This window comes from Elephas maximus, chromosome 19 (genome assembly GCF_024166365.1).
Source record: "Elephas maximus indicus isolate mEleMax1 chromosome 19, mEleMax1 primary haplotype, whole genome shotgun sequence".
In the NCBI taxonomy this organism is placed as follows: Eukaryota; Metazoa; Chordata; class Mammalia; order Proboscidea; family Elephantidae; genus Elephas; species Elephas maximus.
This window is the reverse complement of record NC_064837.1, coordinates 26633763-26658682: the sequence shown is the minus strand read 5'-3', so window position 1 is coordinate 26658682 and position 24920 is coordinate 26633763. Positions and strand designations below refer to the sequence as shown.

The 24920-nt window shown below is 38.9% G+C and overlaps 1 protein-coding gene across 1 annotated transcript in view; it reads left to right on the top strand.

Annotated features, from left to right (window-relative positions):
- The window catches only part of CRLF3 (cytokine receptor like factor 3), a 43326-nt gene extending 27009 nt beyond the window's left edge, over positions 1-16317 (top strand). The window contains exons 7-8 of the mRNA XM_049859670.1: positions 10310-10422; positions 11984-16317. Coding sequence (XP_049715627.1) covers positions 10310-10422; positions 11984-12243 — 373 coding nt within the window. The 3' untranslated portion in view covers positions 12244-16317. The remainder of the gene's footprint in view (positions 1-10309; positions 10423-11983) is intronic.
- The last annotated feature ends 8603 nt before the right edge of the window (positions 16318-24920 follow it).

Below are 24920 nucleotides of genomic sequence, written 5' to 3'. Positions count from 1 at the left end.
AATACCATTTATAGTAGCCCTCAAGACGATAAAATACTTAGGAATAAATCTTAACCAGAAATGTAAAAGACCTGTACAAAGAAAACTACAAGACACTACTACAAGAAACCAAAAGAGACCTACATAAGTGGAAAAACATACCTTGCTCGTGCATAGGAAGACTTAATATTGTAAAAACGTCTGTTCAACCAAAACCGATACGTAGGTACAATGCAATTCCGATCCAAATTCCAAGGACATTTTTTAATGAGATAGAGAAACAAATCACCAACTTCATATGGAAAGAAAAGAGGCCCTGGGTAAGAAAAGCATTACTGAAAAAGAAGAACAAAGTGGGAGGCCTCACACTACCTGATTTTAGAACCTGTTGTACTGCCACAGTAGTCAAAACAGCTTGGTACTGATCCAACAGCACATACATAGACCAATGGAACAGAATTGAGAACACATGCATAAAATCATCCACCTATGAGCAGCTGATATTTGACAAAGGCCCAAAGTTGGTTAAATGGGGAAAAGACAGTGTCTTTAACAAATGATGCTGGGCATAACTAGATATCCATCTGCATAAAAATGATACAAGACCCATACCTCACACCATGCACAAAAACTAACTCAAAGTGGATCAAAGATCTAAATATAAAATCTAAAACGATAAAGATCATGGAAGGAAAAATAGGGACAACACCAGGAGCCCTAATACATGGCATAAACAGTATATAGAACATTACTAACAATGCACAAACAGCAGAAGAGAAACTGGATAACTGGAAGCCCCTAAAAATCAAACACCTATGCTCATCCAAAGACTTCACCAAAAGAGTAAAAAGATTACCTACAGACTGGGAAAAAGTTTTTAGCTATGACATTTCTGATAAGCGCCTGACCTCCAAAATCTACATGATACTGTAGAAACTCAACTACAAAAAGACAACCCAATATAAAATGGGCAAAGGATATGAACAGGCACTTCACTAAAGAAGACATTCAGGTAGCTAACAGATACATGAGGAAATGCTCACGATCAATAGCCATTAGAGAAATGCAGATCAAAACTACAATGAGATTCCATCTCACTCCAGCGAGGCTGGCATTAAAACAAAAAACACAAAATAATAAATGTTGGAGAGGTTTTGGAAAGACTGGAACAATTATACACTGCCGGTGGGAATGTAAAATGGTACAACCACTTTGGAAATCGATTTGGCGCTTCCTTAAAAGGCTAGAAATAGAACTACCATATGATCCAGCAGTCCCATTCCTTGGAATAGATCCTGGAGAAATAAGAGCCTTTACACGAACAGATATATGCACACCCATGTTCATTGCAGCACTGTTTACAATAGCAAAAAGATGGAAAACAACCAAGGTGCTCATCAGTGGATGAATGGAGAAATAAATTATGGTATATTCACACAGTGGAATTCTACGCATTGGTAAAGAATAGTGATGAATCTGTGAAACATTTCATAACATGGAGGAATCTGGAAAGCATTATGCTGAGTGATACTAGTTGCAAAGCGACAAATATCGTATGAGACCAATATTATAACAACTCAAGAAGTAGTCTAAACAGAGAAGAAAATATTCTTTGATGGTTACGAGAGAGGGAAGAGAGGGGTATTCACTAATTAGATAGTAGACAAGAACTATTTTAGGTGAAGGGAAAGGACACACAATACAGGAGAGGTCAGCACAACTGGACTAAACCAAAAGCAAAGAAGTATCCTGAATAAACTGAACACTTCGAAGGCCAGCGTAGCAGGGGCAGGAGTTTGGGGACCATAGTTTTCAGGGGACATCTAAGTCAATTGGCATAATAAAATCTATTAAGAAAACATTCTGCACCCCACTTTGGAGAGTGGCATCTAGGGTCTTAAACGCTAGCAACTGGCCATCTAAGATGCATCAATTGGCCTCAGTCCACCTGGAGCAAAGGAGAATGAAGAACACTAAAGACACAAGGTAATTGTGAGCCCAGGAGACAGAAAGGCCCAGATAAACCAAAGACTACATCAGTCTGAGACCAGAAGAACTAGATGGTGCCTGGCTACAGCCGATGACTGCCCTAACAGGGAACACAACAGAGAAGCCCTGAGGGAGCAGGAGAGCAGTGGGATGCAGACCTCAAATTCTCATGAAAAGACCAGACTTAATGGTCTGACTGTGACTAGAAGGACCCCAGAGGACATGGTCTGCAGACCTTCTTTTTAGCCCAAGACAGGAACCATTCCCAAAGACAACTCTTCAGACAGGGATTGGACTGGACTATGGGATAGAAAATGATACTGGTGAGGAATGGGCTTCTTGGATCTAGTAGACACATGAGACTATGTGGACAGCTCCTGTCTGGAGGGGAGATGAGAGAGCAGAGGGGGTCAGAAGCTGGCTGAATGGACATGAAAAGAGAGAGTGGAGGGAAGGAGTGTGCTGTCTCATTAGGGGGAGAGCAACTATGAGTATGTAGCAAGGTGTATATAAATTTTTATATGAGAGACTGACTTTATTTATAAACTTTCACTTAAAGCACAATAAAAATTAAAAAAAAAAATTCAGGCATCAGCAATTACATCAAAAGATGTGAAGGGAGGGCTTGCCGATGCCTAAAGGAGGGGCAGATGGGCACGCTTGCATAAAGGTAAACTACATTCAGTTTATGAGGGTGCTTGAGGGCCTAATAGTTAGAACCAGCAACCAACCAACCAGTTGCCATCGAGCAGAAGCTGCCCTGTTGCTCAGCCCAGTCTCATTCTGAAGTTTCTGAAACTTGTAACTGCTGAAGCTGAGAAAGTGGTGTCACCTTGGCTGTTTCCAGCCTCTAGAGCCCACTTTCATTTGGTGCCCAGGTTGGCTAGCAACCCCTTCCTTCTAGGCCTCTCCATGATTTCCTGTCTGAGCATTCTTGTTGTACCTCTCCTTGCTTTTAAGGTTTCCTGATATTATTATTTTTTAACCATATTTTTACTTTCTCCTCTCTTCCACCTCCATTCTTTAAAACAGCTTCTTTTCTTCTTGGTGCTAGCAGCTTCCCGTAATCCTAACATCCTAGGAAGTAGGCTTTTATTATCTTCCTTTTACAAATATAAAAACAGAGGCACAGAGAGACTAACTTGTCAGGATTCAGTGAACTTTTCCCTTCAAAGAACATAAAAAACTGATGTTCCAGTTTCCTATGGTAATGTAACAAACTACACCAAAGCTTAGAGGCATAAAACAATGGTCATTGTTTTGCTTATGAAACTGCATTTTGGACAGGGCTTGGCAAGGACAACTTGTCTTGGCTCCATGCAATGCCAGCTAGAGTAGCTCAGCTAGCAGCAGTGGATCTGCTTCCAAGATGGTTCACTCATATGCCTAACAAATTGGTTGTGATACTTGGTTCCTCTCCGTGAGCTGCTTAAGGCTTCCGCACAGCATGATGGCTAGGTTCTAAGAACCAAGGAAATGGATTCCAGGATAGGAAGTAGAAGTGGCCTACAAACTGGTGAGCCAGTCACAGAGCCCAGATCAAAGGGAAGGGACATAAACCCCACTTTTTTTTTTATTTTTAGTTTGTTGTCATTGTTGAGAATATACAGGGTAGAACGTATACCAATTCAGCAGTTCGTACATGTACCATTTAGTGACATTGATGACATTCTTTGAATTGTGCAACCATTCTCACATTCCTTTTCTGCGTTGTTCCTCCCATATTAACATAACCTCACTGCCCCCTAAGGTTCCTATGTTATTCAAGTTGCTGTTTTCAATTTGATCCCATATAGATAGTTCTTAAAACAGTATAATGCTCAAGGCGGACCTTTTTTACTAGTTAAGCTAAACTGTTGTTGATTTTAAAAAGGCCTCAGTGGATATTTTTGGTTTAAGGTTTAAAGATAATTTCAAGGCAATAGTTTCAGGGGTTCATTCAACCTTCATGGCTTCAGGAAGTCTGGAGTCAATGAAAATTTGAAATTCTGTTCTGTGTTTTCCCCCTTTTGATCAGTGTTCTTCTATGGAATCTTTTATCAAAATGTTTAATAATGGGGGCTGGGCACTGTCCAGTTCTTCTGTAGACCCCACTTCATGAGGGAAGGGGTATCAAAGAATTTTAAGGCTATATGTCTTAGAACTGCCAGAGTGATATCTTTTTTTTTTTTTAATTGTTCTTTAGATGGAAATTTACAGAGCAAATTAGTTCCCCAGTAAACAGCGAATATACATATTGTTTTATGACATTGGTTACCAACCCTGTGATGTGTCAACACCTTCCCCTTCTTGACCCCAAGTTCCTCATTTCCATTCATCTAGTTTTTCTGTCCCTCCCTGCCTTCTTGTCTGTGCCCATTTAATCTCATATACGTGGCTGAACTACTTGTGTTATTGTTTGTTTGAGTATGATACCTTTTAGAAAGGGGCTGCTTGGGATATGCAAATTTATTTTAATATTTACCTTTGGTTAAGCATTAGCACCTTTTCTCAATGAATTTAAGCTTGAGATCTTTGAGTTTTTGCGCAGGGCTGGTATCTACCATTACAAGGTATATTTTTAATATTAATTGTTAACTCCTCACATTAAAAAAAAAAATTCTAGTCTAATGTAATCGTTTCTGGAAAATCCCAAAGGGTCATGGTCCAACTCTCCTTGGACTCTACAAAGATTAAGGAGTTAATTTGTTTTTAACTAGAGTCTTTGAAATCTTGGCAGTGCCTCCATTTTTTCAGACAGATTACACAGTCCCAGGGAGAATACAACTTTGCTGAGGTTTCATATTTTGCCCAAGTGATCCCCTGTAGAGAGGTGGTGTATAGTCCTTTCAGGTTGAAGCTTGGCTCTTGTTACATTCATGGGAAATGTTGAACAGAAGAGTTTTCCCCAGACCCTTTGTTAGACTTGGGTTAGATAAGCCAGCTGGTTTCCTAAGTAGCTCCCTGTTATGATTCTATACCCTAGCTTGAGATTGCTTGTGGAGAGAACATTACATGAAATCATGAAGGCAGTTCTGCTTTGGGGTTTTCACATGTAATAACTATTCTTCCCAGATAATCTGTAAAGACTGTTTATTACACCTTTTTCCTACTTATGTTCTTCCTGTCTTAAACCAAAGTGTAAGGACAGTTCTCCTGATTAACTCCAGTCTTTTGTCTTTCAATGGGGCTGATCATTTCATTCAACCCTTATATCACTTAGATGATATTTACAGTATTAAGTATATAGGGAATGCAAAGTTAAAGAAAAAAACAGAACCTTCGGTTCAACATAGAGTAGGCAGTTTATAAAGTAGTATAAGAAAGATCCAGATACTCCTTGGAACATAGAGGAAGAAGACATTCCTTCTAGATGAGGGACTGGTAAAGGCTTCATCTCTAGTAGAGCTGGAAAGGGCAGTTTAGGTGGAGCAAGCAAAGCAAGAACCAAAGATGCAGAGGTAGAAAAAATACACAGAGCAGCAAGTTACAAGACTGGTTGGGGTTTATAGGGATAGGGATACAGTCAGAGAGAATCCCAGAAAAGTAGGATATTCTTTTGGACAGGCTGCATATATCTTTTCTTTAATTCCTGAAAGAAATTCTCCTTTAGGAGCTCACCTGAAGACATTTGATACTGCACAGGTTGTGGGGTTTTTTTTTCCCCCCCTACAAAAGGATTTATAGCTTTACCAGGTAAAACCAAACCAGGTTTAGATTTCATAATGCTCTGCATTTGACTTCTCATGAATTCCCAAGTTGAATTAGACCATACAAAATAACGATAGCTGGCTAACGTTTGTTAGACCCAACTCAGCTAGTTCCAAGCACTTAAATGATTAAATGTATGTAAAGTCTCGTTACATCCTCATGAGGTAGACACATTTTGTAGTTGAAGGAACAGACATAAAAAGAGTAAGCGTCCTGCTTGTTTTTACACAGATAATTTAACAGTGGAGCTAAGATTCAGTTCCTGGGAGCCTGGCTGCAAAGTCTATACCCTTAACCATCGTACTGTGCTTCACGGATCATGTTGAGCCTCGTAGGACTCTGCTTTTACTCTGAGTGAGATGGGAGGCCAGTGGGGGATGTTGAGCTAATGGATGACATGATCTGGCTTATCTTTTAAAAGTCATTTTGGCTTACCAAAAACACAATAAAGTATTATTTTTTAAAAAAAGCCATTTCAGCTTAGGTCCACCCCCCGTCTCCTTATTACTCCATTAGTTTTCCCGAAGTGGAAGAACTCAGAATGAAGGTGCTACCATGTACCTACTGGTCCTAGAAGTTCCCATTTTCTCTTTTGAACGCACTGTAATAAAGCCTTCACCCCCACTACTTCCTGAAACTGCTTACATTGGGTTCACTAATGATCTTCACATTGCAGACCCAGAGGTCAGCTCTTAGTCTTTTCCTACTTGATCTGTCAGCAACATTTGACACAGGTGATCACTACCTCATTTTTGAGACACTTCCTTTGCTTGGCTTCAAAGACACTACGTTCTCCTGCTTTTCCTTTCTATCTTACTTGATATTCCTCTTCAGAATCCTCTGTTGGTTCGTTCTTTTCTCCTCAGCTGCGTAATGTTAGAGTTCTTCAATGTCCTCTGTCTGTCCTCATTCTGTGGTCAATCTCATCTAGTCTCATGGCTTTAAATACTCTCTAGATGCTGACAACTTTCTAATTAATATCTCCAGTCTGGTCTTCTCCACTGAACTCCAGATGTATATATCCTACTGCCTATCCCACATCTTCACTTAGATGTCTAATAAGGAACTCATTTAATTTGTCAAAGAACAAACTGATATTCTCCACAAATCTGCTCCTCCTGCAGCCTTCCGTACCTCAGTAAATGGCATTTCTGTTTTTTCAGTTACTTAGTCCAAAACCGTGGGGTCTTCCTGGACTCTTTTCTTTCTCACATCCATAACCAGTCAGTCAGTAAACCATGTCATCTCTTCTTGCACAATATATCCAGGTTCTGACCACTTATCATCACCTCCACTACTCCATCCTGACCCCAAGACACCATCAGTTCTCACCAAAATTATCATAATAACCAACAATGACACACATGAGGAATGTGCTTCTTAGATTAAGTTTAAGTATACATTTTTCAATGAGAAGGTAATTTCCTCTATGAACTTTAACCTGGAGCACAATAAATTAAAAAAAGATTTTATACGCAAATTGCTTTGTGACATTGGTTGCAATTGCCGCAATGTGTCAGCACTCTCCCCCTTTCCACCCTGGATTCCTTGTGTCCATTCCGCCATTTTTCCTGTCTCTTCCTGCCTTCTCGTCTTGCCTTTGGGCAGGATTTGCCCATTTGGTCTCATATACTTGTTTGAACTAAGAAGCGCATTCCTCACATGTGCTACCATTTGTTTTATAGGCCTGTCTAATCTTTGTCTGAAAAGTGGGGTTCAGGAGTGGCTTCACTTCCGAGTTAGCAGGGTGTCCAGGGGCCATAGTCTTAGGGATCCATTTAGTCTCTGTCAGGCTAGTAAGTCTGGTCTTTTTTTGTGAATTCGAATTTTGGTCTGCATTTATCTCCTGCTCTTTCTGGGACCCTCTATTGTGATCCCTGTCAGAGTAGTAGGTGGTGGTAGCTGGGCACCATCTAGTTCTTCTGGGTTCAGGTTGGTAGAGTCTGTGGTTCATGTAGTCCTTCACTCCTTTGGGCTAATATCTTCCTTGTGTCTTTGGTTTTCTTCATTCTCCTTCGCATCGGACAGGATGGGATCAATAGACGTATCTTAGATGGCCGCTCACAAGCTTTTAAGACACCAGATACTACTCATCAAAGCAGGATATAGGACATTTTCTTTAAGAATTTTGTTATGCCAGTTGACCTAGATGTCTCCCGAGACCATGATCTTCAGCCCTCAGCCCCAGCAACTCAGTCCTTTGTGGTGTTTGGATGTGTTTAGGAAGCTTCTGACTTTGCCTTGGTCAAGTTATGCTGACTTTGCATATATTGTATGTTATCTTTCCCTTCACCAAAGTTGACATTTGTCTACTATCTAGTTAGTGATTTTCCCTCCCCACTGCTCCCCTCCCTTGTAACCATCAGAGTCTTTTTTTTTTTTTTTCTGTGTGTAAACCTTTTTTTTAGTTTTTATAATCATGGTCTGAAACAATATTTGTCTTTTTGTGATTGACTTAATTTCACTTAGCATAATGCCCTCCAGATTCATTCATGTTTTGCGGATTCGTCGTTGTTCTTTGCTATTCGGTAATATTCCGTTGTGTGTATGTACCATAGTTTGTTTATCCAAGCATCTGTTGATGGGCTTGTTTTCATCTTTTTGCTATTGTAAATAATGCTTCAATGAACCCCACTTGGCCATGTATTATTCATTATATATATTGTTAAATTTGGTTTTTAATATTTTGTTGAGGATTTTTATGTCTCTTCATGAGAGGAATATTTGTTGGTTTTCTTTTCTTGGCAATGCCTTTGTCTGGTCTTGGTATCACAGTAATGCTGGCCTCAGAAAATGAGGTGAGTACTGCTTCTTCATCTTTTATATTCCAGAAGAGTTCGTATAGAATTGTTATTAGTTCTTCCTTAGATGTTTGGTAGGATTCACCAGTGGCCTTGCCATCCTAGAGTTTTCTTTGTTGAAAGATTTTCAATTTTTTTAATAGATATAGGACTATTCAAGTTATCTGCTTCATTTTGAGAGAGAATAAATTATATTTTAGGATTAATGTAGTAAATAAAAGGATGTAGTCCTGTATCAAAAGTCCTTTTTTGCCATGACTTGATAAGGCATTTCTCTCTCTCTCCCTTACTCTGACAAGTCAAGCTGTGTCATGGCCCTGTTTGTTGCCATAGGGCATATTCTCTCATCCTTGGGGTAGTTTCCTGTCAGTGACATGCAGACTAGCCGGCTGCATCCCTGGAAGCATTTACAGTCTTCCCAGCAGTGCATAGTGATATCACTGCATCCTTGTCAACACACTGTTTTTTCTCAATCTGTAACTGATAGGCCAAAATAAAATTCTTGTTTTAATGTCCGTTTCTTATATTTACTATGAAGTTGAAATTTTTCTGTGTGTTCATTAGCTGTTTAGCTGAATTTTTGTATGTCTGCTCCAGGTATTCATTGTGGGAAGAAGGCAGTTTGGGATGGTGTGACAGTGAGGCTGTCCCACTTACATCCAATTAAAGTTAGCCAAAGTGCGGGGTCAAAGGAATGGATTAGCTCTCTTGTTGACATCGACGTTGCTCCTTTATTTGGACCATGCGTTTTCTCAGATTATTTTTCCTTTGAGAAAAATTACCAGCTAGAACCTTCTGCTTTACTCTCTGCAATAGCTGCATTCCTTCTAACTTGGGCATAAGTCGATTTTTTGTTAATCGTATCTCAATTTTAAATGCGTCAGCGAAAGTGTGCTGTACTTCTTTAGACTGCTGAGTAAGGTGTGAAATGACTTCAGAAACTGACTCACTTATTTGCTGTGATCATGCATGTTTGCCACTTTACAACAAATGGCATCTGGGGACCACAATGAATATGAATAATAAAACCTGCCCGTGGAAAAGCCACATCCTGTTCCACACCAGTTTTTCTTTTTCTGTCCTTGTGAGGTCTGGTTTTTGGAATGGAGGGAAAGATGAGTCTTGTAATAGGGATATTTATTTACCTTTATACCTAAGCTTCCCACTCTAGAGTACCTGAGGAATGATGTGTGGCAGATTTGAAACTACAACGCAAAAGGTGTAAATTTTCTACATATGAATTTCTCCAAGCAGAATAGTGTGTTCATAACCATAATCTTTTTTCTTAGAAGTGTAATGTCTGTTTTTAAAGGCTTTGAACGCTTGATAAACAGTAATGAAATCATTGCATAGACTTTCATATTGAAGGTTTAGGTGATGGCAGTAATAGTCACATTCATTATAATGGCATATATGACAAATTTTCTGATCTGGAGCCAGCATATAGAATAGAAATGTGCCTACCATTGTAGCTGTAAGTGGTTAAGGATGTAGACTCTGGAGTGAGAATGCCTGGGTTCAAGTCCTGAAACTACCACTCATCAGCCAGGCAATCATCATCAGATTATTTAACAGTTTTTAAAACTGTTCTTCCTTTTATACTTCAGTTTCCTCATCTATAAAATGAGCATGATGATAATAGCACCTATATCCTAGATTGTTACGAGAATTAAATGAGAGAGAGAAAAATTTTAGAACAGTGCCTGGAATATAGTAAGTGCTCAGTCATTATTAATTGTTTATTATTTAGAAAAGAACAATGGTGATGAGATTGTTCTTTTTAAGTTTAGTAGCTGTTAGGTACCATGTTTAAAAAAGTGAAGATTAAATGACCTTTCGCTCATTTACAGAGTTGAAACTGTGGGACAACCGGACAGAAGGGACAGTATAGGAGTGTGTGCAGAAAAACAGAATGGATATGACTCTCTGCAGCGGGATCAAGCAGTGTGCATTAGTACAAATGGTAAGAGATGAGTAACTGTCATTCTCCTTGAAATGTAGGTATTACTATAGTAAGGTATTAATCTGTTCCAATATCATGCATTTATAGCAAGAGATGAGAAGGTTTAGGTCTTTTGACATATTTGTATGGTACCAGGCAGGCAACATCCTCAATCCTTCACAAATACCATGTTTTTACCCAAATAACGTGTGCCTTCTACGTTTGTTTGCTAACCATGCCCTCCCCCTGCAAGGTATTTTTGTAAGCACTGCTATACCAATTTTTTTTTTAACATGTTGCTATTAAGAAAAAAAACGTTATGAAAATACCTCGTGGGAGGGCTTGGTTGGCAAACAAACATAAAAGCCCCATGTTATTTGTGTAAAAATATAATAAATCTTTGAACCTTCTGACAACTCTTTGAAGTATTAGTTTTTTATTAGTATTACACCCATTTTATAGATGATGAAAACTGAGATACAAAGAGGTTAAGTAACTGACTTAAACTCACAGTGCTAGGAAGTGACTGTGCTGAGATTTGAACCAAGCAGTTTGCCTCTGAAGAACCCTGGTGGCACAATGGTTACACGCTTGCTTGCTAACAGAAAGGTTGGTGGTTCGAACCCACCCAGCAGCTCCATGAGAGAAAGACCTGGCAGTCTGCTCCAATAAAGATTACAGCCTAGAAAACACTATGAGGCAGTTCTACTCTGTCACATGTGGTAGTTATGAGTTGAAAATTGACTTGACGGCCCCCAACAACAGTCTCCCTCTGAATCCTGTGTGTCTTTGTGTGAGGGTTGTCTAAGTTCAGTGTACTCATAGGTTAGGGAACTTGGTAGAACATTTGCTTGTTACATATCTCTGTTTTTCTTTGGTTATTTGCTCCCCAGTAATCACAGTTTTAAAAATCATAGCCAAGAAGTATTAATGTTTTGGCGTGGGGTCAGGCATTAGATAGAACAAGATCATTTTTTATTCCACATGAAACAATCTTGCTGTTGTATGAAAATTTGTAAGGGAGTCAGATTTCTTCTCTTGCCATCCATATTGGAAAAGAGTAGAACCCTGAACTCTAAAATGTGATTAAGGCTCTAACTTTTTCTGCTGCCATGGGGATGGGGGGTTAATTAACATATGGAAATACATTATCTACGACCAGTTGGCATTATAAACTGTTTTATCTGAATTAAGAAATCAGCTGTGTTATGTAACCAGTGTCACTGAGCATTGTGTGTAGAAGTTGTTGAATGGGAGTGGGTTTTGCTGTGTGTATTTTCACCAAAAACACAATAAAACATTAAAAAAATAATAAAATTAGCTGTGCTACCACTAATCTGGAGCCCTGGTGGTGCAGTGGTTAAGAGCTCGGGCTGCTAACCAGAAGGACGGCAGTTCATATCCACAAGTCGCTCCTTGGAAACCCTGTGGGACAGCTCTACTCTGCCCTATAGGGTCACTTTGAGTCAGAATTGACTCGAAGGGAACAGGCTTGGTTTTGGTTTACCAGTCATCTAGAAATTGTTTCAATTCTCTTACAGTTATTGCTCATATGTAATGACTGTTTACCTTAACATTTTAGGTGCAGTTTTTGTAAATGGAAAAGAAATGACTAATCAGTTACCCGCAGTTACTTCTGGGTCCACTGTCACATTTGACATTGAAGCTGTGACTCTAGGAACCACAACCAATAATAACGAAGGCGGAAACTTCAAGCTTCGAGTAACTATTAGCTCCAATAATAGAGAAGTGGTTTTTGATTGGTTGCTTGATCAATCATGTGGTTCTCTTTACTTTGGATGTTCATTTTTCTATCCTGGCTGGAAAGTGTTAGTGTTTTAGGTTTTTGGCTGATTGGCTTTGGTTTGCAGGATTTTTATGTAGCTGTTCTCAGCCCAGTTAAGTTGTAACTGATAAAAATAGTTGGATTCATCTCTCAATTAGGCAGTTGGAAATGAAAAAGTGTTTACTAAATTCGTTTTGGAATATTTTAGCAATAAGATACTTGAAATTTGTGGACAAAACCATGATGCAGTCAATTTTATTTTCAGCATATTATTAATTGAAATATTACATCACAATAAAAATCAAACTGGCCTTAAAAATATGGATGGCTATAGCAAGGTTTGTATGCCTTTGCTGTCTTTTTTTTTTTTTTTTTTAAGTTGGTTACTAGAACAGAAAAGCTTAATGTAACATTTTGTTAAATCTTCGTCTTTAAAAGATGTAAAGGCTGTGTAAGACTAGAATTAAACAACAGGAATAAACTGGCTAGAAGGCAAAGTTCTTGTAATATGTGTTCACTCTTGTGCTGTCTGCATAAATGTGTTGAGTATGCTGTCCATGTTCAGGTATTTTGTAAGCAATGTTGACTTTTATTTCATGTTTAGTAATCTCTTTAAGACCCAAAAGCGTTATAATTTTTTGTTTTTTCTACTATAGTTGAAGTATTTTCTTTTGCTCTTTCTTTGCAGTTCAACTCAAGGCAGGTTAGAGGATTTTTACAGGGTAAAGCTACTTTTGGAAGTAGTATGCACAGCGGTGTTAACAATTTCCCGCGTATGTAACATGCACGTGTGCGTATCCAGCCTCAGCGATAGGGCGTGTACTATTTGTAGCGTATCATCTGTAGTTCAGTTTAATAAATGGTCTTTTAGTTGACCAAGCAAACATAGGGTAAATACTTGACCTATTTTTTTTTTAAACTTAAATTTGTGTGAAATATTTATTTGAAAGACTTACTTAGGTTGTAAAAATGATGCTCATAACTTGCTGTACCAGCCTACAGATTTTTTTAAAATGTGAATTTTTTTTTTTTAAATTTTTTACCAGCAGAAAAGTGTTTGGAAAAGCAAGTTTGATATTTTTGTAAGATAATTTATTTGGGAATTCAAATTCCCTGTTAGACAATCGTGACCTTTTCCTTTGCCTTTTATATATAAGTAAGTAGCCTTTCACTTTGGTTAGTGACTGTTAAGAAGATATGCTAGAAGAATATAGATGCCTTGTCCAGCTGTCTGAAACAAAATAAAAAGCTAAATGTTACATGTGTGTATTTTTTTCTTCCTGAAAGTTACATGTGTGAATTTTTTTTTTCTTCCATGAGAGTTGATGAATTCATTTTAAGTCTACTTTTTATATACTGTATTTAACTACACGTTGTGCAGTGGAGGAGGAAAGGGGTTTCTTGTGGCTCTAGTCATTTTAATCATTTTAATTCAGACTTCCTTGTAACTGGTGAGAGAATAGCTGTGCTTTCTCATGTTCTTTGTATCTGATGACAAGCATAGTGCCTGACACATAACATCTACACAGTAAATACTGTATTGAATGAATGAATGACCTTCTCTAGAACAGATTCATCTCATTCCCTTTTTCAGCAAGTATTTATTGAACGTCTTTGTTCCTTTTTTCCTAAAGGAGAATGGCATCTTAAATTTATGTCTATAGAATCTACCTTTTCAGAAAAGTGACAAACCTACCTTAATTCTAGAGAGGAGTGGATTGTAATATTTTGAATTCTGAAACTAATTTCAGTATTGATTTTTTTTTTTCCTTGAAATACGAACTGGAGGCTTTTTTAAGGCCAACTCATTCTGCTCAAATAGGTAAAGGAACCTGGTATTCCAAAGCTATTTGTGCGCGAATACTGAATGCCTACTTTGTACTTGAACTGTGGTTAGAAGGAAGAGAGAATTTGGGTGATGATAATGATAATAAGAGTTGATACTTATTGAGCCCCTGCTGTTTGCCAGGTACAGTGCTGAATTTTCAGGATACATTTATTATTATCGTTTAATCTATACAGCATACTTATGATATGGGTTTTACGATTACTTTCAATTTATAGATGAGGAAACTGAGGCTCAAGAGATGTGAACTTACTTGTCATGGCTAGGGACTACGTAGACTGTCCAGGACGCTAGCCCTGACCTGTTTCACTACAGAGCCCCAGTTCTTAACCATAATGCTCTTGGGAAGGATAGAGACTAAGGGGAAAGCCTCAGATATAGATAATTACCTACATTGACACGTTGTTGTTAGGTGCCGTCAATTCGGTTCTAATTCATAGCATCCCTGTTTACAACAGAACAAATACCATCAGGTCCTGTGTCATCCTTATAATCATTACTATGTTTGAGCCCACGGTTGCAGCCACTGAGTCAGTCCATCTCATTGAGGGTCTTCCTCTTTTTCAGACCCTCTACTCTTCCAAGCAAGAAGTCCCTCTCCAGGGACTGGTTCCTCCTGATAACATGTCCAAAGTATGTGAGATGAAGTCTCACTATCCTCACTTCTTGGGAACATTCTAGCTGTACTTCTTCCAAGACAAATGTATTTGTTCTTCTGGCAGTCTGTGATATATTCAGTATTCTTCACCAGCGCACCATAATTCAAAGGCATCAGTTCTTCTTTGGTCTTCCTTTTTCATTGTCCCACTTTCACATGCATACAAGGCAGTTGAAAATACCATGGCTTGCTTGAGAAGCAGCTTAGTCCTCAAGCTGACATCTTTGCTTTTTAACACTTAAAGAGGTCTTTTGCAGCAGATTGCTACATTGATACAAGTGGTAGAAATTGATGGAATAACACTTAGGAAGGACTGGCTGAATCTGCCCAGAGATCTCAGGAAGTTACTCTTTGAGTTGGATCTTAAAATATGAGTAGAAATTTGATAAGTTCAGAAGAACTGGCATCTGTTGCAGAAGGGAAAGAATTTCCAAAGTCATGGTGGATGGAAGAACAGAATGTGTTTGGGTATCCACCAAAACCATGGTGGTAGTAATGGCATGTGAGACGGGATTAAAGGTGTGAGGGGTGCAGTGGCAAGAGAAGTCTGGGAGGATGACTGAGGTTCAATTACAAGGCCTTGTATATGAAGTTAAAGAATTGGTACTTAATCCTGTAAGTACAAAGTTTATTTGCAAAAAATGAATTGGACTGAGAGAGAACAGTGAGTAGGCTGTCATCCTTGAAAGAAATGAAGCTGTGAAATGAGCCAGTGGTGTTAAGGATGTATATCCAATAGGTATTTTAAGTAGATGTGAAAGGATTGATGTGAGGGTAAGAATAAAGGAAGAGTTAAACTGGATTTGTATCCTGACATCCATAATTAGTGAAGTAATAGCTCTGCCCTCTTTTCACTGGAATAGAGTGTTGAGTATAGTTTGGTGTTGTATTCTTTGAGGAGAACATGGATAAAATACAATTTGTTTAGAGTTGTTAATGTCTGATAAGTTGTCTCTGTGCTGTAATAGATGTGCCACTATGAACAGAATTTTCTGTGTTCGCTATTTTCTGTCTGCCCCCTAAACATTCTGGAAAACTGTGAAGTTTACTCTTAAGTAATCTTCCAAGTGACAGAAGATTACCATGCAAGGCCACACAGGGTTGTACCTGGGGATAGAGTAATAGCAACCTCGAGCTGTTGTAGGCAGCTCCAGAAGGGGAACTGACCAGGGCCTCAAAACTGGATTAAGAGAGCACTTGGGAAATGTTATGTTACAGAGGTAAATTGACATCTTTACTGTCTTGAGTCTTCTAATCCGTGAATATGGTTATGTCCCTCCATTAATTTAGATTAGATCCTTGATTTCTTTCATCACCGCTTTGTTTTCAGCATAAGCCCTGTATATGTTAGATTTATATCTCTTAAGTGTTTAGAAGCGTGTTGTTCAGTGTTTGGAGATCTTGCTGTTATGTTTCTGTTACTGATTTCTAGTTTGATTACATTGTGGTGGGAGAGCACACTCAGTCTATTTTATTTTTTTATTCATTTATTTTTAGTCCAGTCTGCTAAAATCTATCTTTTAATTGGTGTATTTACACCGTTTACATTTAATTTAATTATTGATATGTTAGAGTTTAAGTGTGCCATTTTATTTTTTTCCGTTTGTTTTTGTTTCTCCATTTAATATATGTTTATTATAGGCATTTTGGAAAATGCAGAAGAATTGAAGACAAGAAAATAACATTGGCTATCTCATGACCCAAAGGCAACCCCTATTAACATTTCCAGACACGTTTCTGTGGATATTTTGTTGGTTTACGTACTTGTGATTTTTTAATAAAAATTTTATTGTTGTAAAAATCTATTTTTTCGTTTCTCTTGCCTTTTTGTGGGTTGCCTGAACATTTTTTAGAATTGCATTTTGTTTTATCTATAGTGGGTTGTTTTCTTTTCTTTTTTTGTGCTTTAAGTGAAAGTTTACAATTCAAGTCAGTCTCTCATACAAAAACTTACACACATTGCTGTGTTTCCGTAGCCGCTCTCCCATAATCTGACAGCACACTCCACCTCTCCACCCTGTATTCCGCGGGTCCAGTCAGCTAGCCCCTGTCCCCCTCTGCCTTCTCATCTCACCTCTAGACAAGAGCTGCCCACGTAGTCTCATGTGTTTACTTGAGCCAAGAAGCAGACTCCTCACCAGTATCATTTTCTGTCTTATAGTCCAGTCTGATCTTTGTGTGAAGAGTTGGCTTCAGCAATGGTTTTAGTTTTGGGCCAACAGAAGGTCTAGGGGCCATGACCTCTGGGGTCCCTCCAGTCTCAGTTAGACCATTAAATCTGGTCTTTTTACTAGAATTTGAGGTCTGCATCCCACTGTTCTCTTGTTCCATCAGGGATTCTCTGTTGTGTTCCCTGTCAGGGCAGTCATCAGTTGTAGCTGGGCACCATCTAGCTCTTTTGGTCTCAGGCTGATGGAGTCTCTGGTTTATGTGGCCCTTTCTGTCTCCTAGGCTCATATTTTCCTGGTACCTTTGGTGTTCTTCATTATCCTTTGCTCCAGGTGGGTTGAGACCAATTGATGCATTTTAGATGGCCGCTTGCCAGCTTTTGCAACCCCGGATGTGACTCATCGAAGTGGGATGCACAATGTTTTCTTAATACATTTTGTTATGCCAGTTGACCTAGATGCCCCCTGAAACCATGGTCCCCAGACCCCCAGTCCTGCTACTCTGGCCCTTAAAGTGTTCGGCTGTATTCAAGGAACTTCTTAGCTTTTGGGTTAATCCAGCTGTGCTGACTTTCCCTGTATTGTCTGTTGTCTTTCCCTTTACCTGAAATAATTCTTGTCTCCTACCTAATTAGTAAATACCCCTCTCCTTCCCTCCCCAGTCTCATAACCATCAAAGAATGTTTTCTTCTGTGTTTAAACATTTTCTTGAGTTCTTATAATAGTGGTCTTATACAATATTTGTCCTTTTGGGACATTAATTTCCCTCAGCATAATGCCTTCCCAGTTCCACCATGTTATGAGATGTTTCACAAATTCATTCTTCTTTGTTGTTGCATAGTATTCCATTGTGTGAGTATACCGTAATTTGTTTATCCGTTCATCCATTGATGGGCACCTTGGTTGCTTTGATATTTTTGCTATTGTAAATGGTGCTGCAGTGGACATGGGTGTGTATGTACCTATTCATGAGGGCTCTTATTTCTCTAGGATATATTACAAGGAGTGGGATTGCTGGATTGTATGGTAGTCCTATTTCTAGCTTTTTAAGGAAGTGCCAACTCGATTTCCAAAGTGATTATACCATTTTACATTCTCACCAGCGGTGTTAAGCGTTCCAGTCTCTCTACAACCTCTCCAAGATTTATTATTTTGTGTTTTTTGGATTAATACCTACAATGGTATCTCATTATAGTTTCGATTTGCATTTCGCTAATGGCTAATTATCATGAGCATTTCCTCATGTATCTGTTAGCCGCCTGAATGTCTTCTTTGGTGAAGTGCCTGTTTATATCCTTTACTCGTTTTTCAATTGGGTTATTTGTCTTTTTGCTGTTGAGGTTTAAGCATCTTGTAGATTTTAGAGATGAGACGATGATGGTATTCCTCGTAGCCAAAAAATTTTTCTCAATCGGCGGGTTGTCTTTTTACTGTTTTGGTGAAGTCTTTGGATGAGCATAAGTGATTTTTAGGAGCTCCCAGTTATCCAGTTTGTCTTCTGGTCTTTGTACATTGTTAGTAACTTTTTGTATACCGTTTATGCCATGTATTAGGGCTCCTAGCGTTGTCCCTATTTTTTCTTCCATGATCTGTTTTGTTTTATATTTTATATTTAGATCTTTGATCCATTTTGAGTTCGTTTTTGTGCATGGTGTCGGGTATGGGTCTTTTTTCATTTTTTTGCAGGTGGATATCCAGTTGTGCCAGCACCGTTTGTTAAAGAGACTATCTTTTCCCCATTTAACAGACTTTGGGCCTTTGTTAAATATCAGTCGCTCATAGGTGGATGCGCTTATGTCTGGATTCTCAATTCTGTTCAGTTTGTCTCAAGTATTTTTGAGTGTATCTCTTTGTATAACTTCTTTAGTAATTGCTGCTGTTGTTGTTAGATGCTGTTGAGTTGGTTCCAATTCATAGTGACCCCGTTGGGTTTCCAAGACTCTAAATTTCTACAGAAGCAGACTGCCACATCTTTCTCCTGCAGAGCCACTGGTGGTTTTGAACTGCCAGCCTTCCAGTTAGCAGTTGACTGCTTTAACCACCATGCCACCAGAACTCCTTATATTTATCATATAGATGTCTTTTCTCTACATACATTTAAAACCATTTAAGATAACATAATTTATGCTTCAAATGTCAAACATAATTTATAAAACTCAGTAAAAGAAGGAAAGCCTATTGTATTTACCCATACCTTTGCTTAAGGAGCCCTGGTAGCACAGTGGTTAAGCACTCAGCTACTGAGAGGTTGGTGGTTTGAACCCACCAGCCTTTCTGTGGGAGAAAGATGTGGCAGTCTGCTTCCATAAAGGTTACAGCCTTAGAAACCCTATGGGGCAGTTGTACTCGTCCTATAGGGTCACTTTGGGTTGGAATTGACTCAATGGGAATGGGTATATTTTGTTTTCTGTGTTCTTTCTTCCTTTGTGATGTTCCAAGTTTTCTTCATTTATTATTTCCTTTCTGTTTAGAGAACTACCTTTTGCCATTCTTCTAGGGCTGGTCTTCTGATAAATTCTTTTAGTTTTCCTTTGTATGAGAGTGTCCTGATTTTTCCTTCAATCCTGAAGGCTATTTTCACTGGGTGTAAAATTCTGGGTAAATTGTTTTCTTTCCATTCTTGAAAACTATTTTGTCACTTCCTTCTGGCTTCCATGGTTACCCATGAAAAATCCTGTTATTCTAGTTGTTTTTTCCCTGTAAAGTGTCATTTTCCTCTGGGTATTTTCAAGATTACTTTCTTTGTCTTTAGAGAAGTTTAATTATATGTCCTGGCATGTGTTTGGGTTTATCCTGTTTGGGATTCTCACCTTTTTGAATCTGTAGCTTTATGTCTTTTGTCAAATTTACAAAGTTTTCAGCCATTATTTCTTCAGGTATATTTTCAGTACTGCCCTCTTTCCTCTCCTCCTGGGACTCCAGTGACACAGATTTTAGATCTTTTGTTATAGTCCAGCAGGTTCCTGAGGTTCTGTTCTTTTTTTTTCCCCCCAGTCTATTTTCTTTTTGTTGTAAGATTGATTTTTTGTTTGTTTACCTTATATTCTGTAAACTTACTGAGCTCACTTTTAAGTTTTTTTTTATTCTTTCCTCCAGTTTACTGGTTCTTTACTCTGTCTTCTCTATTCTACTGTTGAGTCCATTTTCACTGAGCTTTTTCTTTCGGTAATTATATCTTTCAGTTCTAAAATGTTATTTTTTATATCTTCTATTTCTTTGCTGAGGCTGTTTTTTCCCATTTATTTCAAGTGTGATCATAATTGCCCACTGACGCATTTTTATCATTGCTGCTTTAAAATCTTTGTCAGGTAATTCTGACATCTCTGTTGTCTTGGTGTTGGCATCTATTATCTCTTTTTCGTTAAATTTGAGATCTTCCTGATTCTTGGTTTGGTTTGACAAGGGATTTTCAGTTGAAACTTGGACATTTATACGTTAAGAGACTATGGGTTTTAGTTAAACCTTCTTGTTAGCTGGCTTTTTTTTTTTTTTTTTTTTCCATTACTCCAGAAGGAGGAGATCCGGGGTGGTGAGGGGGGTGCTTCATTACTGCCAGGTGGAGGTACAGGTGTAGTTTCCCCACTCAACCTCCATTGACAGCCACAGGGTCCCCTCATTACTGCTGGGAGAGTGTTGGTGTTCTTATTACTGCTGAAAGATGGTGAAAGCCCTGACTCTCCACTAGGCTGCTTCTGAACCACTGTAGCAGGAAGGGGAAGAGGTGCCTCATTACCTCTGGGTGGGGATAGAATTCCAGGTTCCCCACATAGTCTTTACTGACATTGTGGGGGTAGGGAAACTTCATTACTGACTAGTGGGGATGAAAATATCAACTCCCTACCTGGCCTTCTCTGACCTCACTCTGATAGAGATGTAAGGGCATCTCCTTAAAACCTCATGAGTAGCCTTCCCATTCAGCCTTTGCCGGCACAGTTGGGGGTGAGGACACAATTTTTTCTGTAGTTGTTTTAGTTTCCTAAGAATGCTGTAACAACTTATTATAAACTTGGTGGCTTAAAACAACAGAAATTTATCCTTCTGGAGGCCGAAGTCCAAAATCAAGGTGACAGCAGGACCGCACTCTCTCTGAAAGCTCTCGGGGGGCATTCTTCCTTGCCTCTTCCAGCTTCTGGCGGGTGACTCCAGGCATTCCTTGGCTTGTTACTGCATACTTCCAGTCTCTGCCTTCATCTTCACATGGTCTTTTCCTTCTGTAGTTTATAAGGACATGTGTCATTGGATTCTGAGCTGACCCACATAATCCAGGATGTTTTCATTACTTGTAACTTAATTATATCTGCAAAGACTCTTTTTTCAAATTTTCCTTCTGTATTTTATAAGAACTTGTGTCATTGGATGCTGAGCTGACCCATGTAATCCAGGATGATTTCTTCTCATTACTCTTAATCACATCTGCAAAGACCCTTTTTCCAAATGAGGTCACATTTACAGGTTTTGGGAAGTGGCTGTATCTTTTGGTGCCTGACTATTCAACTGACTACAGTAGACTTTGACGGGAGTAAGGCAATTGTTGTGTAAAAATTTTCTGTCTTGCTAGACTGCTCCTTTTCTGATCCTTTGGGTAGAGAGAGTAGACTTTTGTTGTAGCCTTTTTTCTTTTCTTTTTTTGGTCTGTCCAGGCTGTAGACTTTTTCAGCCCCAAGGTTAGGGTATTGAAGGCAAAAAGAAAATCTAGAGAACTCACTACTATGTTCTTGGGTTCCGAGGTCCCTAGCCAGTCAGCCATATTTTCTCCACCCTTCAGAGTCATCTTATGTTTATTTTACATACAGTGTCTAGGGTTTTAGTTGTACCTAGCAGGAGGAATAGGAGAACGCACGTGTCAGAAGTCAAAGTTCTGAAGTTATACGTTGGGTTTTAATATCAAAACATAAAGAAAAGAAAAAGTAAATGCAACTCTTCTGAGGTGTTTCCCTTTGGACTAAAGTAAGCATTAAAGGTCTCCAATTAAATATTTATTAAATATGAAGGAATTACTTCAAGATCAGTAAGTGGGATTTAGTTAATTATTGACATTTTTTTTAATAATTTTTTTTAATAACTTTTATTAAGCTTCAAGTGAACGTTTACAAATCCAATCAGTCACATATAAGCTTATATACCCCTTACTCCATACTCCCACTTACTCTCCCCCTAATGAGTCAGCCCTTCCAGTCTCTCCTTTCATGACAATTTTGCCAGCTTCCAACCCTCTCTACCCTCCCATCCCCCCTCCAGACAGGAGATGCCAACACAGTCTCAAGTGTCCACCTGATACAAATAGCTCACTCTTCATCAGCATCTCTCTCCTACCCACTGTCCAGTCCCTTCCATGTCTGATGAGTTGTCTTCGGGGATGGTTCCTGTCCTGGGCCAACAGAAGGTTTGGGGACCATGACCGCCAGGATTCCTCTAGTCTCAGTCAGACCATTAAGTCTGGTCTTTTTATGAGAATTTGGGGTCTGCATCCCACTGATCTCCTGCTCCCTCAGGGGTTCTCTGTTGTGCTCCCTGTCAGGGCAGTCATCGATTGTGGCCGGGCACCAACTAGTTCTTCTGGTCTCAGGATGATGTAAGTCTCTGGTTCCTGTGGCCCTTTCTGTCTCTTGGGCTCATAGTTATCATGTGACCTTGGTGTTCTTCATTCTCCTTTGATCCAGGTGGGTTGAGACCAATTGATGCATCTTAGATGGCCACTTGTTAGCATTTAAGACCCCAGACGCCACATTTCAAAGTGGGATGCAGAATGTTTTCATAGTAGAATTATTTTGCCAATTGACTTAGAAGTCCCCTTAAGCCATAGTCCCTGAACCCCCGGCCTTGCTCCGCTGACCTTTGAAGCATTCATTTTATCCCGGAAACTTCTTTGCTTTTGGTCCAGTCCAGTTGAGCTGACCTTCCATGTATTGAGTATTGTCCTTCCCTTCACCTAAAGTAGTTATCTACTAACTAATCAGTAAATAACCCTCTCCCACCCTGCCTCCTTCCCCACCTCGTAACCACAAAAGTATGTGTTCTTCTCAGTTTATACTATTTCTCAAGATCTTATAATAGTGGTCTTATACAATATTTGTCCTTTTGCCTCTGACTAATTTCGCTCAGTGTAGTGCCTTCCAGGTTCCTCCATGTTATGAAATATTTCACAGATTCGTCACTTTCTTTATCGATGCGTAGTATTCCATTGTGTGAATATACCACAATTTATTTAACCATTCATCCATTGATGGACACCTTGGTTGCTTCCAGCTTTTTGCTATTGTAAACAGAGCTGCAGTAAACATGGGTGTGCATATATCTGTTCTTGTGAAGGCTCTTATTTCTCTAGAGTAGATTCCGAGGAGTGGGATTTCTGGGTTGTATGGTAGTTCTATTTCTAACTTTTTAAGAAAACACCTGATAGATTTCCAAAGTGGTTATTTACATTCCCACCAGCAGTGTATAAGAGTTCCAATCTCTCCGCAGCCTCTCCAACATTTATTATTTTGTGTTTTTTGGATTAATGCCAGCCTTGTTGGAGTGAGATGGAATCTCATCGTAGTTTTAATTTGCATTTCTCTAATGGCTAATGATCGAGAGCATTTTCTCATGTATCTGTTAGCTGCCTGAATATCTTCTTTCGTGAAGTGCATGTTCATCTCCTTTGCCCACTTCTTGATTGGGTTGTTTGTCTTTTTGTGGTTGAGTTTTAACAGAATCATATAGATTTTAGAGATCAGCTGCTGGTAAGAGGTGTCATAGCTGAAAATTCTTTCCCAGTCTGTAGGTGGTCTTTTTACTCTTTTGGTGAAGTCTTTAGATGAGCATAGGTGTTTGATTTTTAGGAGCTCCCGGTTATCTGGTTTCTCTTTGTCATTTGTGGTAATGTTTTGAATTCTGTTTATGCCTTGTATTAGGGCTCCTAACGTCCATATTTTTTCTTCCATGATCTTTATTGACAACAACAAACATTTAATAGAGGTGAAATTCACTTAACATAAACTCAACCGTTTTAAGGTGAACGATTCAGTGGCATTGAGTACATTCAGTGTTGTGCAACTGCCACTATCTGGTTCCAGAGCATTTTTATCTCCTTAAAACTCCATACCCATTAAGCGGTAACTCCCTGTTCCGCCTTCCCCCAGCCGGTGGCAGCCACTAACCAGATTTACATATCCTGGATGTTTCATATGAATGGAATCATACAATGTGTGACTTTTGTGTCTGGCTTACTTTACTTCCTAAGCACAAAAAGGCTGTGATATGTGAAAGTATATGTGTTAGATAAGCTTCATTCAGGCAAGAGTTATAGTGCTGTTAGCCATGAGTTCAATGTTATTGAATTAACAGTATATATTGAATAAGGGTGTCTTTGAACAGAAACACACATAAAACAAGGTTATATGCTGATTGACAAAAATGGCTCACAAGATCCTAACCTGGTATTTCTTCTAGGAGTAGTGGTTCAGTATTTGCTAATTCAGTGTTCATGGCGACTTCAGAGAACATAAGGACCGTGAATGAGAATCAGTTGTACATGATTTGCAAATATTTCTTTTCCATTCTGTAGATTGTCTTTTCACTTGATAATGTCCTTTGATGAACACAAATTTTTAATTTTTATGTAGTCCAGTTTATATATTTTTCTTTTGTTCATGATTTTGATGTCATTTAATAACCCATTGCCAACTTCAAGGTCATGAAGATTTACCCCTACAGTTTCTTCTTCTAAGAGTTTTATAGTTTTAGCTTTTATATTTAGGTCATGGATTCATTTTGAGTTAAATTCTTATGTGGTGTGAGGTAGGGTTCTGACTTCATTTTTTTTTGCATGTGGATACCCAGTTGTCCCAGCACCATTTGTCAAAGAGACTGTTCTTTCCTCCATTGAATGGTCTTGATACCCTTGTCAAAAATCAGTTGGCCCACTGGAGAGTGTGTAGGCAACTCTTGACTGGAGGGGGGATGGGAAGATAGAGAGAGAGGGAAGATGGCAAAATTGGCACGAAACGAGAGACTGAAAGGGCTGACTCAATAGGGGGAGAGCAAGTGGGAGAAGGGAGTAAGATGTATGTAAACCTACAT